Here is a 17,329-nt window from a genome sequence, read left to right on the forward strand (position 1 = left end):
TTCTGAGTTGCAGTCACAGCTCAGTAAGTATTTACACAATGTAGGCCTGAGCTTTCCGTAGTGAAATGTAAAGGATACTACATAATGACAGGTAAACTCAATAAAAGCTACTTCCGAATTTCACAGCAAATAATGTTTTGTATGTTCAGGGTAAAATGATAGCTGTAGCTAGAATCTAATTTCTAATCTTCTTTCTTCTTATTTTGAGGGTGAGAAAGGGGACAAGTGGGTAGGAGCAAGTCAAGAAAGGGATCGTTTTGTTCCGTAAACAATCACGGTAAAGAAATTTCTTTCTGGGGGAGCGAGGTGGTGGAGAGCGTGCGTGCTAATTCCTGTGAAATTTCCATGAAAAATCAGTTTGTGTAAATAACCCTGAAAAGCTACCGCTCCATTCCCGTCACTGGCATTTCATGCAATAACCAGCATGTCACCGTTTCTGTGAGTTACCTATAGCAATTGAACCTCTTTCAAGGACATATTAAATTGCTACTAATGTTTTTTCTCCTTTTTTCCTTTTTTTTTTTAAAGCTTGAGTAACTTCCTGTTGCTCTTGGATAATTAATAATATGCCTGAACTATCCCAAGAAACTGCCTTTTAGACATGGGGAGTAGTTTTTGGAGAAGCTGCAGGAGGCCCCGACACAGGCAGTGTCCCCTCAGTGCGGAGCAGACCTCTGCTGCTTGTTCTGCTGTGGGCTGGCCCCGTGTTTTGTGTCAGCACGGGTGTTTTTGGCCCTGTGACAAACCAGAGGGGACCGAGCTACACTTTCACATTTTTTTCTGGCATGTGACCGGGAGGAGAGAGTGTTTCGGTGGCAGCAGCCAGTTGCTGATGTCAGACCACGGCCTGAGGTAGCCGTCACTTTCCATCCTGAGAGATTCTGTGACTCTTCTCAAAGAGAAATTCTTCAAGTTTGGAGGACTCTGGAATTTCCCCTGGGGAGAATTACTGGGTTAAACAAGTACTTCTCCCCCCCCCCCCCCCCTGCACTCACTTGTGAGATTTCATTCAGGTTTGACTAAGAGAAACCCTGAAAATTACCATTTCCCTTCTGATGTCAGCACTGCTCTGGCAGCCTGCCTGTGAATAGCTGAGCAGGAATGCTTTAAAACCTGAGCTCAGGCCACAGCTGCAGCTACACCTCCAGACATCGCGGTGGGAGTCCCACCGTGCCCCAGCGGGGGCTGAGATTTGGGATGCTCTCGGCCTGGTGTGTCACGCCGCTCCGATTGCCGGCCCTGGGCTTTGTCCTTAGCGCTGCCCGTGTCGGAGCAGTGCTTGCAGCAGCGTGGATGAGGTCTGAGAAGGAGAAGAGGCAGGGCACCTGCTGGAAACGGCCATTCTGTTTTGGGTTCAGGGCACCGGTTTTGATGTGTTTCGGTGGGGAATGTGCAGAGCGATCTGCGGTGCCTGCGCGTTTCTCTGTCGGCTCGTTGCCTGTGTTGTCTTTGTGGGTGATGATGGTTTTCTCACCAGGCAGAGGGCTGGATCAGGATTCAGAAGGTCATCTAGCTTGTTCTCCTGCTCCAGGGCAGGATCAGCACTACCTAAGCACAGGGCAGGCAGCAATGAAGGCAATGCAGGTTCCTCAGTCTGTTTTGGTGCTTTGCTATCCATAACGTTGGACATGACAAAAACAATCTGTCTCAAGTCCTCTCAACTGAGTATCTTTGCTTATTCTGGTCTGTTTAGGTATTGGGATCGGAGGCAAAAGTTACACGATAACCAGTTACAAATGTGTGACTTTTCCCCCCGTCCCCCAGTTCCTCGAGGAAAAGCTTGCTAGTTAAATTGCAAAATGTCTCCCTTTATTTCCAGATTGCTGTGCTCGCTGGGGGCTGTGCCGAAAGGATTGGACTGTCCTGCTTTTACCACCTGAACCTCTTCCAGGGTCCCAGAGCCCAGCAGGCTCGCTCTGTACTTTTCTGGATGGGATTCTTCTGTAGTCTTGTTTTGAGTTTCGTTCTTCTTAACAGTCTGATGATGGATTTAAAGTCCAAATGACTGCAGGACTATGCACCCTGTACAAGTTTAGGAGGAGAATCTGGTATTCATTAACTGTATGTAAATAATTAAACTGGTGCTAGACGAGAGGTGGTCTTTCCTCAAACATACTTCTTGTGAAATGGTTTGAAGAAAAGCTCATACCTCTGCGCAGAAGATACATTGAAATGGTAGAAGTGCTGGTGTTAGTTGCAGCTTGTTTTTTTTTTTTTTTTTTTGTTTCCCTGAGTTAAGGATCTGACTTTGTAGCTGGCATTGCTCACCCCGGAAAAGGCTTTGCATTCAAGGCCAGTTCCCTGAGCGCCGTCACGTGTTCCCGAAACGGCCTCTTGGTTGTGCGTTAGCTGCACGCGGTGTGAGGAGCTCTGCAGGCCTGCCCTTGGGGCTGGGGGAGCTGCCTGGGGGGCTTTTTGTCAAGGTTTTTTTCAAACAAACTCATTTGGTTACTGTTGTGTAGGGGGCTTGTAATCGCAGTGCTCCTGAGTCCCTGAAAAGGATCCAGGGCAACTGCTGTGTTTGACAGAGTTGGGCTCTTTTTTTTTTTTTTTGAAATTGAGTGGGGATAATTGGACGGTATTATCATAGGAAGCATTTAAGCATCTCCTAGTTTTCAGTTCATGATAACCAGCGAGGCTAGGAAGTGCAATTCTCTGCCTCTCAGAGGGGCTTTCCTTGTCCCTGCGCCCTAACTGCCGGATCACAGTTCATTTCTGGGCACGGGCTTGCACCCCGAACGGTTTTCTTCATTGGCTTTATGAAAAATCATCTCACTGGAAATGTCAGTTCTGGTTGCCTCCGGGCAGAATTTGGCTCCCCTGGCACGGGGCGTGTTTGGTAGGGGAAAGACTTGAAGGTAGTGAGTGTGCTGAGCCTGGATCTGGTGGGGGTTTGTAACAGAAATGGTCTGAAAAGCAGTTGTTTGGGTAATGCTTGGGAGAAGCAAAACATTCGGCTGATGCTTGTCTCCCAGTACCCGCTGGTGGACGTACAGAAGTGGCTGGCGAGCTCTCCTGGATTGTCTCCCCAGCCTCTACTTCAAAAATATTTCCGAGATGCTTTTGTCGGCCTTCCTGTTTGGTTCACGAGGCATGGCAGCGTTGCAAAAGCTTGCTTCCACGTTAATTGTGATTGATTACTTTGCAATCTAGGACAAGATTTCCTTTGAAAAGCTATATGCTGATTTGGTGTCAGGAATTAAAATCAGATGAAGTGATTAGTGTTCTGTGAAATATCCCAAAGCAATCGAGTGTTCCTCGTTGGCTTTCAACTGTGTTCGGCCCTTAACCCTCGCCTCCCTTCTCTTCTCCGGAGCAAGGCCCTAAATCTGTGGTCCGGGCGCTCAGGAGAATAACTCATTAGGCATATTGTATCAGGAGATCGTGATATAATTTGCTGCTGAGCTTCAGGGTGTAGATTTACCGGCTTTAATGATGAGCGCGGAGTATTGGAAGTGCATCGTGTCAAAGTACCAGCGATGCCTGCAGTGGATGGTGAGCGCGTGTTAATGGGAGCTTTAAATCTGATCGCTCTGCAAATGGCAATAAACTGCTCGGAGTTGTCACTGCTGTCAAGGTACAGTCATGCCTCCTCTTCCTTTTCTCATATGAGTTGTCTTGCAGTTTCTTGTTATACCTGTTTCTGAAACCAGGGAAGAGACTGTGCAACGTTGGTTGTTCCTCCTCCCCCCATGGCATTGGCACAGCTCTGAATTTTTGTATCTTCTCCCCAGCTGCCAGCACGCTCTTTCGAACTCGCTCAGCAACTCCCCACGGTGTTCGTTTGGCTTTAAAAGAAGCTGGATTTTGTGGCGTGTAGAAGCCCAAGGACAGAAGCGAGCGTAGGGTGGTAGACCCAGGCCTCCCAACCACTATGATCAGCTATGTAGGGCTGGTGGATTTTTTTTAATTTTTTTTTTTTTCTAATGACAATGACCTTGGGCCACTGCAGGGCTGGGATTTGTGCTGGGCTTGCTGAGTTTAAGGTACCTGAATCGTGATAGTGCTGGCTTGCCGAGGGCTCTCGCAGTGTCTTCGCTGCTGTCTGGGAGCTGACTTGGCTGCAGCTCTGCGTTTCTTGCCTACGTAGTCTTCTCATCTCCCCCAGCCTCTTCTCCTCTCGCCAACATAGGCATGACAGCAGCTCTGCTTTCGGGATGCAAATAGATCATTTGGGTATAAATACTGGAGATTGGTTGTTGTTTGCTACGAAGTTACCGAGTGCATCCTTGGTGAATGCAGATGGTAACTTGTCATTACTGCAATTTTAAATATTTTTGGTTCCGTGGAACCAAAGTGGAGTCTTGAAGGCTGAATTTTAAGGCTAAAATAAGAGAAGGCTCAATAAAGCCCACAAAAATAGCATCCAAATTTGTCAGCTGCTGTAATAAGAAGGGAAGTAACTTTTTCTTCTTCCTATTAGCAAAGCGGAGCCTTGCTACCCTGCCTCGTGTCAGATCCCTCCTATAAAATACTGGGGTGAGGTCAGGAGGGACGGACAGAGCTTAAGGGGTGCCAGGTAGCTCCTAACGAGACGATGCTGGGGCTAATGCTGGCATTGTGTGAGGTGTGCTGTGAGCATCGACTGCAAGCCTGTGGCTGGAGATGCTCCTGGAGGTATTAGCAGATGGTTGCACCAGGGGCTGGCCCATCTCAGAGCAGCAGCGATGTCCGTGGCTGAGCTGAGAGCTCCAGCTCTCAGTTTTGGAGGTGAGGATGGCTGGCGGAGCACTGTGTTTTCCTTACTGGTCATGGGTTAACTTAACCTGAGATGATCCCTTCCATCAATGAGCTCCGAACCTCAGATTACTTGGATTATTCTGGCATTCCTTTATGTTGCGTTATACACGCTTTTAAACAAATTCGGTTATTCTGCAGAGGCAAGGAAGAGCCTATGTGCTTCTTAAAACGTGGCTTGGAGAAACTACAGGCCCCGACACGCAGCTCTTATTAAGGCAAGCAGCTGCTCTGGACAAGATGGAGCTCTGTGTGCTGAGATGAGGTGGCCTCCGACAGCTGCACCTCGCTTTTACCGTGAGCGTGGCTGCGTCCTGCTCCGTCGTGGTGCTGTGTGGTAGGAGAATTGGGAGCGTTGGACACCTGGGGTGTTTCAGAGCCCTGAACTCTGGGGTTTGGCCTTACCAACCCCGTGTGGTAGGTGGCCATGGGAATTTGCTTGTCCGGTGAGTCTGTTCAGCCACCCTTTATTCCGGGAGGGGGGGAATGAAACAGATTTGCAAAATGTTGAAATATTCAAATACAGATGGAGCTTTCAGCCAGACACAAGTGGGTAGAAACCTGCAGTGCCACATTTATTCCCATTTTATGTATGGAGAACTAAGGCATAGCTTAAAATGAGGAAAGCCGCGTAAGGTAGCGCAGTCAGAGGCTGGATCTCTAGCTCTGCAATTTAGCCGTGTCCTCCTCTTTCCCTCCCTAAATGTTGCAGGAAGGTCCATCTCCAGGCAGACTCACCCATAACTTCTTTCTGGACAGCTTTCCTGTTGTGTTGCTTTGGAACGGGAGAAGCTGATAATGCACGGGCTCCTTTTCTGGCCTGCTACCCCTCCGCTTGATGGTGGGTGATTTCTGCCTGGGTGAAACCAACTGAATTCCCCTCCAGAAGAGTTCACGTGATGTCTCTCTGTGTTGTTTTCTTTTCAGAGCTTGTGTAAGTTTTGTCATTCACGTCCATGGCAAGAAAGTGTCTTTAGCAAATTAGGAAGGTGTGCTGGAGGTGCCTTATCAGACTGCTAAATGTGCGCTGGGCCCCCTCGGATTTCTGTGTGCAAAGGGCTTTTAATGAATTGGTAAATTTAACTTTGTTCTGGAAAATGAACTCTAGTGAGCTCTTTTGTACTGAGGCTCAAGTTGTGGAAGACAAATGTCCATGGAGTTGAGTACCAAGAGACATTTGTCTCTGAGATCAGCGCTGCCCGTTTGAATGGAAACGGGTGCTACAGAGAATTAGCTGTGTGACTGGGGTTTGCCACAGGTCTCAGTTGTCTGAATGGATTTACAGAACTTCTGGAGCCTTTCAGGTTTTCCCTGCTGCTTAGGGCAAAGATTTTGCATCTTGCTGGTGAACAGGAGCAGCTGTGCTCTTCGGGATTGAAATCAGATCACTTAGGTCAGGGTGACGCTTAGCGTAGCTTTGCTCTTCCATCCCAATCCTTCCTTCTCTTGCTTTTTTGTTTTATGGCTTGCTCTTTGCCTTGTCCTGTTTCTGTGGTACAAGAGCTTGCTTGCTCCTTCTAGTGTGTAAGTAGGTCTGGAACGAAAATGCTGTAATAAGACACTTAACCGTCTTTTTGTTGACTTGCTTCCAGTTCATTAGAGCGGACGTAGGAGGTTGGCTAAACTTAAAGCCTGATTTAATATTCAGGAAGGAAGTTTCTTTCCATCCTAAAAGGAACACCACCTCGTTACAACTATCACAAGTTTCTTGGGGTCGTCTCCCGTAGAGCTGAGGTGAAGATTTTGGGAGGAGTCAGCGGTGACACTTTGGAAATCGTGGGCTGAGTTGGGTAAATAGTGTGCTTCTAAAACGAGTTGGAGTTTGGGAGCGAGGGGCAGCCCCATTCTGTGGATAGAAGGAAATAATTTCCGTTTATACTTAGGCATGAAAATAAAACTGGAGGTGTTAGAAGTGACACTGACCCTCTAAATAGCAAACGGGGTAATCTGACTCCAACTACCTGCGAAATGTCTGAAAACTTCCCCAGTCCCCAGCTGTTGCGAAAGGATCCCAATTCTTTGTTAATTTAGACTGCACTTAATTCGGCAAATAGTGTTTGTCAGATTTCTCTGCCACGTTCAAATAACCACAGAGGTAGCTGTCAGCTCCTGCTTCCACTTCAGTGCCTGATAAAGGAGTTGAGATGAGAGCAGAAGGAGCTGATTGCCCAGCCGAGTCATCGGATGCAGACAACGCGTCGCTGCCGTTCGGCTGCTGCAGAGCCCGAGGATGAGCTGGGACAGTGAAGGGGACACAGTGCTGACTTTGGGTCTCTCCTCCCTGCTGCTCAGAGCTCCTGTGCAGCCCTCGTGTTATTTTATACACCGTGGATGTTCAGGCTGTCACTGGTGTTGTGCTGGCAAAAGGATACTTCATAATGACAGCATCTCCGTGAGTGCTAACTTTGCATAAAAATAGAGTTTTCTCCTCTCCTTCTTCAGCCCACCTCCGTGTTAGTAGCCTAAATCTTCAGGTCCCTTTGTACCACGGCTCTACAGAAGTCTAGAAAAATGTCTTGTTAATGCGAGCGTGCATCCGCCTTTGAGTAGATCCTGAAGATTGCAGAAAACCAGCTGTATGTCATCTTCTGATATGATAGCAGCTGAAATATTGCATCGAGGGTCCTAAGAGATACCTAAATAATGTGGTGTGATAAGCTGTGTGGCCATGTGTCAGAGAGTGATGGGCTGAAGAAAGAAACTGAAATCCAGAGCCTCGATAAGCTGGATTTGTTGAATTTGTTAAGGAGGGCTTAAAGTCGGTCTAGGAGGGAAAGATGAGATCAACAAACGCACTTTGTTTAAAGCAGGGGCACGCTTAGCACCTTCCTTCTGTCTTTCCAAATAAAAAGAAAAAGAATAAACTCAGATCCCCTCTTGTACTTGGGCATGAACGCTGTGCTCCTCTTGGGTTATTTCTGATGAGGGTTGGATGTGGGGCTCTCATTTCACTTCCCGGCCACATCTTCTTCTGACTCGCTTCTTTCAGGAGTAAAGGGAGTAAAGCATTCTGTAATAACAGATCCTGCAAGCAAAACTCCGGTCAGTTTTAATCAATTTGAAGAGTATTAGTAAAAGTGGTGCTTAGGAAAGTCCTCCGAGATGTGTGGACTGGCCTCTTGCTGAGAAATGTTAATAGGGTAATTACTGAATTATGTTTAGCCAGGAAGATGCAGTTCGCAGTATAGCTGTTTGGAGAAAACTTATTCATCTTTGTTTCCACTGGTAAGACTTAGTATAATGGATTTACAGAAAACCTCCCCAAAGGAATGAGTGTAATAAATCTATAGGCAAAGAAAGGAGCAACGTTTAGCAGGGCTGGCTTTAAATCTACAGGAGCTCCAAATAACTTGGTTAGAAGCAGGTGAGCGAGGTTGTTTAGAAAACGTTTTCCTTTTGTGTGCAATGCTGATTTCTATAGCTTATTTGAGGCCTGTGTGTTAGCAGATTAGGGGAATAGAAAGTATTTGGTCGAACTCTGACCTACTGGAAAAAATCAGAAGAAAACCAGGCTCCCTCTAATCGTAGAACTGAAACTATTGAGCAGAGGTCAGTTATTTCAGCAACCGATCAGGGAATTTGCATCGGCCATTGATAACGAGGTGAGCTTTCTGCCTCTCGGTTAATGTGCTCGAATCTGAGTGAGAGTCTTGGATTTGGGGGACGGTGGTGATTTATTTTTCTGTAGCTCACATAAGAATGGATTTCTCCCTCAAGTTTCCAAGGGTGATGAGTGTTTGTAAGCCTGAAACCAGCCCTGTGCTGTGTTCCAGAAATCGGGTTTTGGTACCCCTGGCACACGTCCCATGGCATTGCCCACGAGGTGTAGGGTGCTGTGGGAGGACAAGGCACAGGGACCTCGAAGCGGAGCTGACTGTCTCTGTGGGGGTGACACGGGGCATTTCGGTGCTGTTTCCAGCCTGGTGCTTGCAGGAACCTATTTGTGCCTCTGAGGAGTGCTGGCTTTGGTCTCCCGTGGGCCGCTCGTTCCCCACAGCGATGGGTGCTGCCCTGGAGGATGGGTGAGGAGGGTAACTGATGGGTGCTGAGCAGTACTGGTTTGCGCTTCCCTGGTGATGCTGAGGGACTGAAGGAAAATGGTGAAGTTCTCAAGTTTAAAAAAGAGAGGGGAAAACTACAAGAAGTAAGCATTTCTGTGATTTTTCTGAGTAAAGTATGCTTGTTATAATTATGCTGATGGGACGCCTGATCCACGTTAGCATAGTGCTTGCCATGGGGCGTTCTAGGTCTTTTGTCATTTGGGGGCATCTTCATGTATTACAGGATTTTTCTTGTTATCTTAATGTTTAATTTCACCTCAGCCTCTTCCATCTCTTTAAAAACAGGACACCACAGGGAGAGAGGCAATGAAGCGTGACCCAGTGCGCCGGCCCCTCAGGAAGCTATAAAGGGTAGCGAGTTGGGGCAGGGGTATTGACCTTAGCACAGCCACTTAGACCTTAAATAGATCAGCTGAGAGTGTTCCTTGCTGGAAGATGAGCCGTGTTTGCTCACAAACGAGGCCTCTTGGTAATTGGTGCTCCTGCCCCAGCCTGAGCTCTAGGCTCATACAGAGGGATCTGAGTCACTAGTGCGCGGAGTTTCAGAGGCTACAGGTAGGCACAGAAGTGAGTGAAGTGTGAACGTGGGGCAGGAGAGTGAACTGTGGCTGAAAGGGTTTGTGAAGCATCTTGTGTTGCCTGGTGGATGTCCCTCCCTTGGTTGTGTTGCCCCTGCCCACCCCCTTGCCGTGCAGAGATGGGTTCCACGCTTGTTCACAAGCACCCGTGCTTTCTGTGCCGGTACCGTCACACCTAACACAGCTTAACACTGGTGAGCGTGCCAAAAACTGTGTCTGCCTCGATGCTGCTGGTAGTGTAACTCTAATTGTACCTGTTGAAATTGAAAATACGGCAGAGGTTTAGTTTACAGGGAGGGCTGAGCAGCAGGAGGATAAATCCCTCGTCCCTGGATGCGTGCTGAGGGTGCTGGAGCTGGGGCCTCTGTGGCCTTACCGGTGTTGGTGTTTGACAGCAGCTGGAGCCCTGGGCAGCTCCACAGGACGTGGAACATATGGGAAATGGCAAAGTTTGGTGCTGCCTCTTCCCTTTGATTTGGGTCACGTTTTGGAAGTAATGGTCAGTTAGTGAGTCCTCTTGGCAGCTCAGAAGCTTTTCCCAAGTGATTTCACCGTTGGCCAGGGACTCTCAGGTAGAGGTTCTCCGGCCTTCCTTGGCACAGCTGCTGAATCTGGACCTGGGTCTCTTCCCCAAGCTGCTGTAGGTGTTACCAGTCAGTTAGGCTAATGCTCTGTTGCTGCTTTTCAACTTTTTCTACAGCTTTCTACGGGCTTGTGTAGCTGGGTGATTTTGCTAGACGTGGCACAGAAAGGTTTGGGGAGCACAGGTGGTTTTATTCTCTTGCTTGGTTTAAATCCAACATGACCGTGATACCGACTGACTGATTTGTACTGAAAAAAACTCCCCAGCATTGTCTGTCACTCACACCATTTTTATAGCTGCCGTGGGAATCCGCTGTGTAACTTCACTGCCTGCAGAGACGACTTGCCCTCATCTACAGGCAACGAGGGGTTGGAGACACGAGCAAAGAGCACGCTCTTCTTCCAAGACATCTTAATTTCTGCAAGGTCCCATCCGGATTCAGCCTCGGGGAGGTGACCACCTCATACCACGGGCTCTCAGGACTGCGTTAACCGGCGTCGGCGCTGCTCAGCACCTTCTCAGCTCAACCCTCGGGGTCTGGCAGTCCCTGTCCCCCCCCGGGTGGCCCGGGAGCAGCTGCGGCCTGGTGCTGAATTGGCAGGACCCGGCGGGCTCTTTGTACCGGCGCTCAGCAGCCAAACAATAGTTTGTGCTCGCGGGGCCATGTGGCGAGTCACGTGCGCCGTGCTGTTTCTGCCGGGGTCCTTGCCCATCTGTTCTCGGCTCTTTCTGGGTTATCAGGCGCGGGTCCAAGTCCTCGCAGGCAGCCAGCTCCGCGTGGCCAGAGATTACGAGCACTAACCTTCCTGGCAGGGGTGGCGTGGCTTTGCTTTTATGCAGATTAGCCATGTGCTTCTCACTTCAAGGCGTTCCACAGGAAAAGAGGGTTTCCTGTGCTTGGCTCTCGGTGGGCGTCTCCGGCGCGCCGTGCAGCCGGGGCCGGGGCCCGCGCGCGTGGCGAGAGCGCTCGGGAGAGGGATTACAGCGATCGGCCCCCCCCCTCCATCCACCTCCGCTGCTACGTCACCACAACACAACCACACGCGCGCTCATACTGTTGGTGTCATTCATTCAGTGCCAAGATTGCTTTAAAAAATTCCCTTGGCCCCAGTTCAAACAGGAGTACAGCTGGGATGTGTTAGATTTTAGGCAGTCTGCCCTCAATTTGAGATGAGTTATAAATAGCAGTGCCGACTTCCTTAACTACCACTCTCCGAGGTAAAATGCAGGTTAATTACTGTGGGAATCAATTAGGGCTTCTCTCGGTTAAACAGCCAGGAATGCTTTTTATTATTTTTTATCGTGAAAAACGGACAACAGATCTGCTCAGGAAAAGATTTTGGATCCAAGGTGAGAGCTTGGTGCTTTTTTGATTATTTTTTTTGGCCTTTTTATTTTTAGTTTTTTGGGGGCAGCTGAGGAAACCAGTTGTGGCCAATACCTCTGTTTGCCAATAGCCGAATGACGCCGATTTGAAACTGGAGAGCTCAGTAAAGAGCTCTCCTCCCTTTTCTTCCCCTGGCCTAATAAAGTACAAATATGCAATAAGGTAATCGGGAAGGTCAGAATTAGACTTTTCTGTACGGCTGTGGAGGGTTTGGCTCTTGCTTCCGAAGTGGGATTTGCCTCTTTTCTTTACTCGTTTTCCTGCTGGGACCATTAAGCAAGTCCCCTCCAATTTCAGCGAAGTGCTTTTTGGAGAGGCCAAACTCTTCTTCTGTGGGACAAAATCTAAGAATTGTTCGTGAAATCCTCTTGTCCGCTTCAAGCTTTTTTTTTTTTTATTTTATATATTTTTTTTAGAAAGCTGTACATGTCCGCTCGTGCAGCGGAGAGGCTGTCAGTCGTTTGACTTCTCTGCTTGGGGCTGTTTTTTGTTGGGAAGCTTTTCACCCTGCTCGCCCAGCCAGGAGGCTGTGCCGCTGGTTTTTAGCCGCTTCTCACGGTGCTGCTTCGTGGTGGGGGTCTGACGTTCTTTACATCGCACACACTGATCTGGAGAGCTTTTGAACTCGGCCATTTAAGCTTGCTTTGGGCTTGCTGTTACAAGCTCTTAGGCTAGCAATACCTTAAATTTCCTTGAGAACTCAGCAGTTTCTCTGGAGCGCTGGCTTTCGGTTGCTTTCATTCAACGCCGTACCAGAGAACTTCGCTGTTAAAAGTTTGAGTGGTGACAGGGCTGTGTTTTGCTGAGTTTTGGTACTTAACGGTGTTAGAAAACAGCAGAGATACCGAGATTGAAGGCAGAATAGAAGCAATTCCTATGAATGCAAGGAGGTGTAAGCAGGGGGTCTGGACTTCAGTGATCAAGGAGCGACACTTTCTCTCAATTATGTCTCTCTGTGGCAGGGCCTTTGCTTTTGAAGTGTAATCACAGTAATCTACTCCTGTGGTTTCCTATTGAAAGGATTTCCCATGTATCAGTCCAGAGAAGACTCTCCAGCCTTTTGCAGTCGGAGCGTGGTATTTCCTTACTTACCCTCAAGTGCTTTTTGCAAGTGAGCAGCCATCGCTTCCTCTCGGCTCCCCCAGCCCTCCTGACAGCGGCGTGCAGAGGAGCCGTGCTGCACCTCCGCTCCTCGCACCAGCTCTCAGATCGATCAGCACTTCGCTGTATTTCAGCCCGGACTGCTCCTTTCTTCAGGCACGTGTGGTTAAATTTTCCTACAAGGATTGAGAGAGCGGAGTCAAGTAGACTTCTTGATGGTATGCTCTCGAAGACAGAGCAACGCTGCTAAGAGGAGAGGAGTTAAAGCCCTGTCAGTGCAGTAGGCGTCTGTCTTTTTTTGGGAGATTTGGGGGGAAGAAACAAGATGTTGCAGCATTTGGGACGTACACAGCAGCCCCAGGGAAGGCGAGTTAGCCTGTTGTTCGCAACAAGTCGGGTGCGTGTATGAACTATTGTTCCTCTGTCGGAGGAAATTAACTGGCATTTCCATTTCTTCTGCTTAAAGACTTTTACTTATAAGGCTGCGATGGGGAGCGATGCTCTTCGTGTTTGTTTTTAGCATCTCTGGGTGCTAGGGCCTTGTAGGAGAGAGGCACTTCAAAGCCACGCAGTTTGGAAGCGTGTCGAGTCCTCCCACGCTGAGCCATCAAGGTGACGACTTGGTCACATCCTGGAAATATGTTTGGGTTTTGTGTTTTGGGTTGCTTTTTTCTTTTCTTTCTTTATTTTTTTTTTAATGGTTTTATGAACTGTTCCAAATGTTTCTTGAAATTTGTTAACAGTCATCGTGCTTCCTGTAAGAGTCATGGAAAAGTGGATCTTCACCTTGTTTCTGTCCTTCTTGAGGATCTGGTTAGCTTTGTGGGTGACCACAGACAAGAAAATCTGTGCAGAGGAGGCAGCGTGTGGTGTGCGCATATTTAAAAAAAGAAAAAAAAAAAAAAAAGAATGAACAAGAATGTATTTGAGAAGCTGCCTTTGCTAGCGGGCTGTGAAGATGAGGTAACTACTAGAGGGGAAACAAGTAACAAATGGAAAAGATGCTGAAATGTTCAAGAACCAAAAGTTGCCCTAGAGCAGGTAGCAGAAGAAAGGCACAGCCCGTGTTTTTTGGGGGTAGGATGAAAGAGAGCATCGACTTACCAAAGGCTAGGGGCAAGGAAGCTGTCCTGGTGGTACTGTTTTAACATACCAAAGAAAATAGTTTGGGGAGGGAAAAGATGTCAGTAATCTGAGGTGGTACCCACAAGGCGAGCTCGGGAAGCAATAGGGACAATTGCTTGGAAGATGTAAACCCAATTTGCATCCGTTAGGGTGTATTAAAGCTCCACATGGATGCTCCCATTCAGGAGGTAGTCAGCATAGCTCTGAGGATTCAGACTCAAGCACTCCAAGACCTTTTTACCTTTTTTTTTTTTTTTTTTCCTTTCTGTCCCTGTGAATGGAAGCTCCTCTTCAGAGCTCACTGAAACCCTGCGTGGGGGTGCAGCCTCCTGGAGCAATGCAGCGCTCCGCGGGGCTTCTTCCAGGGCACTGCAGCCTCAATTGGCAGCAGCATCTGTGGTAACTTCAGCATAAACCCTGAAACTTCTCCAGGGCTGTTTTAGTATGGACTAAAATGGAGAAAAAAAATAAGCACAAAGGACCGTAGCAGGGCACGTTTCTCTCTAAAGCTGTCTTGATGGAGGGAGTCGTATTGGCTCAATGTACACGGTTGTCTGTGAGCAACTTCTGTAGGATGACAAACGTTGTGTTTGCAGGGGTGTCTGGGGCTGAATGGGAGGGGAGGAGGGGGCTTGGATCTCGTTCTTCATCGATTTGTGCCACATTGGTGCAAATTGCTCTCGGGGAGCCTGCTTTTGGCTGAGCGGGTCGCACCGCCTTGCCGAAAGTGGGGTGTTTTGCCTGCCCTCCCCGTGAAATTCCCTCCCGTGGCCCACAAGAGCGCCATTAACTCCCCGTTGTGCCCCTGCTCGCTTCTTTTTGGCGTGGGCATGGTGCTGTGCGGCGTGCCTGGCAGGCACGAAGCAGCAGACAGCTGGTCAAACAAATGTTTTCAGGGTCTGCGTGTTGGGACTTCAAGCTGTGCTGGCTGTTGAGGTAGGATTTTCTGAAGTGTAGCATACTGCACGAACTTTTTCCTAGGAGGGCAGATTCTGCAAACATAACTGAAATACTGTGCTGGGGTCTGGGATTCTTTCAGCTTTCCAGCAGGAGCTGGCTTTGTGCGATATTTGCTTGTGCAGGCCTGTAGTGCCACTCCTCAAGCACCTGATCTCAGCAAGAGAGGGTGGATCCGTCCAAATACCACCCTAGGGCTAGTTACAGGAAGGAATGGTGTAATAGAGAGCCCATTGTCATGGTGATGTGGTGGAAAACGTCTAATTGGTATTAGTTAGGTCATCGGGAGATCAGGGAGCAGTTCTTATTCAGCCCAAGTGATGGAGGTTAAAGACTGCGGCTGGGATTCATTTAGAGGTCGCTACGCCAAATCAGGCTGAAGGCAGCCCTCGCTTTAGTGTGGTAATGCAACTACCTAGGTAGAAGGGCCGTGTTTTTGAGGTTTATAGTATTTTCAGGAAATTTGATTGACTGTTCTTATGTCTTGGCTTCAGGCAGAGGTGGTGCAGATGAGGAAGTCCTAGTAAAGTTGCGTTTACTTGCTCATCTCATGGTGTCTGCTCTAAGACTCAGGGCCTTGACTTCCAAGGCTGACCAGTGTTTTTTTCACACATCTAAAGAAATTTGATTTTGAAACCTGCGTTATACAAAAGGCAGCAGACACAAAGCTCTTTCTAAAAAACAAAACACAGAACTTCAGTCTTGAACACTGAACATCAGTGGCAGTGCTCAGTGTTACTACATCAACGTGGAATAATTGAAATGCGTAAGTGTAAATTAACAGCCTGCAGTGTTTTGGGAGACCTTGTTAAATGTGAAAGAAGAAGCATTTCTTGTGAATATTTAAATTTTCAGCGTAAATTTACCTTGTTGTGGAATATCTGGACATTAAACTACTGCCTACCGTGGGGAAAAGCCACTCACACTGATAGTTCATCTCAGTGATCCTTCCCACCTTTTTTCTGTCCTCTGGCCACAGGAGATCTGTCTGCATAAAATGACTTCTCGTTGGGTTTGTTCTTTGTGAAATGTCTTTGGGTTTGAAAGGGCAGCAGGGGCCGTGCTGCACTTCAGAATGCAACCGTGGGTCGTAGCACCTGAGGAGGAGCAGGCTGCCTTCTGCTTCTCCGCACCAACTTGTTGAGGTTTTCTTCTGGGGGTTCTTTGGATGTCGGGAACAATTCCTGTATGCAGCTGGATGTACATCGTGTGTCCCAACTTGCTTTGCAGCCTTCAAGCCCAATGGATCAGATGGGGAAGATGAGGCCTCAGCCATACGGAGGAAACAACCCGTACACACAGCAGCAGGGACCTCAGGCGGGGCCGCAGCAAGGACATGGCTATCCCGGACAGCCGTATGGGCCACAGACTCCCCAGAGATATCCCATGGGAATGCAAAGCAGGACGCAAAGTACAATGAGCAGCATCTCGTATGCACAGCAGGTAGAGCACCCAAGCTTCTCTAGTCTCTGTTTGCAGCAGGGGCAGGCAGAGGAGCAGCAAAGTACCGTGTCTGCTGAAGGGACCACCTTCAACCAGGTTGGAATCAGTTCCTTAGGTAAAACGACGTTTCTTTAGGCTATAAGTTGCCCCACACCTGAATCCAGGTGAATCCAGGTGTGGTCCATGTATGAGGATCTGTGAAAGCCTTGCTGCAACAAGAGGTAGCAGCAGAGCAGTGAATCAGAACTAAGGAAAAATAAATAGGAAGGGGACTAAGGTACTCACACCACTGTATTCTGTTAACGACAAAGCTGTTCCTTACAGTGGAAATGACTTCCAGGCCAGTTGTGGCTCACTAAGTGAACCAAGTGGCTCCTGCTGAACTGCTGGCAGGATTTAAAAGGCTGCTTTTGTTTTTTTTTCTGGTGCAACTCTTCTTTCCTTTTAATGTTATTGTCATCAAAGTGTAGTCAAATCCCTAAAAACTTAGTTATGGTGTGTAATTTATTACTAATTGATAGTGTCACACACAAGTGACTTTTGGTATTGTCTGGGAAACTTTCTTACATAGGTAGTGGCATTTCCATTACCTTCCCAGTTAACTGCTCTGAATAGCTCTCTAAATTGTTGCTTCTTGAGTATGATCTTACTTTGTGTGTGTACTTAAAATTGCTTCTTAACCGGTATAATTCTCCCCTCTTCTTCTGCAGATTCCGCCTTACGGACAGCAGGGTCCTAGTGCATATGGGCAGCAAAGCCAGACTCCATATTACAACCAGCAAAGCCCTCATCCCCAGCAGCAGCAGCCTCCATATTCTCAGCAGCCTCCATCCCAGACCCCTCACTCTCAGCCTTCTTATCAGCAGCAGCAACAGCCTCAGTCTCAACCTCCACAACTTCAGACATCGCAGCCTGCGTATTCTCAGCAGCAGTCCCAGCCGCCCCATCAGCAGTCCCCGACTCCATATCCTCAGCAGCAGTCCACAGCCCAGCAGCATCAACAGAGTCAGCCTCCCTACTCCCAGCAGCAGTCACAGTCGCCCTACCAGCAGCAGCAACAAACTCAGCAGACAGCTTCCTCGGCTCTTTCTCAGCAGTCATCTTCATACCCTCAGTCGCAGCCGCAGCAGCAGCAGTCTGCGTATTCCCAGCAACGCTTCCCCCCTCCTCAGGTAGGCTGGCTCGTGCTTGGTTCCTTCTGCGAGTATTTTTTTTTTTTTAAGAAACTCGGGCAAATCGTTTTCTTTGTGCGTTGAAGTCGGTTGAGCTACGCGTCAGCAAGCTGGCTGGAATGATTGCGATAATAGATGTGCTGCCTTCTCTGTTGTGTCTAGATCTGTATCTCACAGAGATGTTA

General features: G+C 48.3%; 1 protein-coding gene across 2 annotated transcripts in view; it reads left to right on the top strand.

The window, feature by feature from the left end:
- ARID1A (AT-rich interaction domain 1A) overlaps positions 1 to 17,329 on the top strand; it is a 60,776-nt gene that overhangs the window by 7,895 nt on the left and 35,552 nt on the right. For both annotated transcript variants that reach the window (XM_084497287.1, XM_084497286.1), the window contains exons 2-3: positions 15,760 to 15,972; positions 16,683 to 17,144. In XM_084497287.1, the coding sequence (XP_084353413.1) occupies positions 15,760 to 15,972; positions 16,683 to 17,144 (675 nt within the window). The remainder of the gene's footprint in view (positions 1 to 15,759; positions 15,973 to 16,682; positions 17,145 to 17,329) is intronic.

Source organism: Aythya ferina, assembly GCF_964211825.1.
Source record: "Aythya ferina genome assembly, chromosome: 24".
Classification (NCBI taxonomy): domain Eukaryota; kingdom Metazoa; phylum Chordata; class Aves; order Anseriformes; family Anatidae; genus Aythya; species Aythya ferina.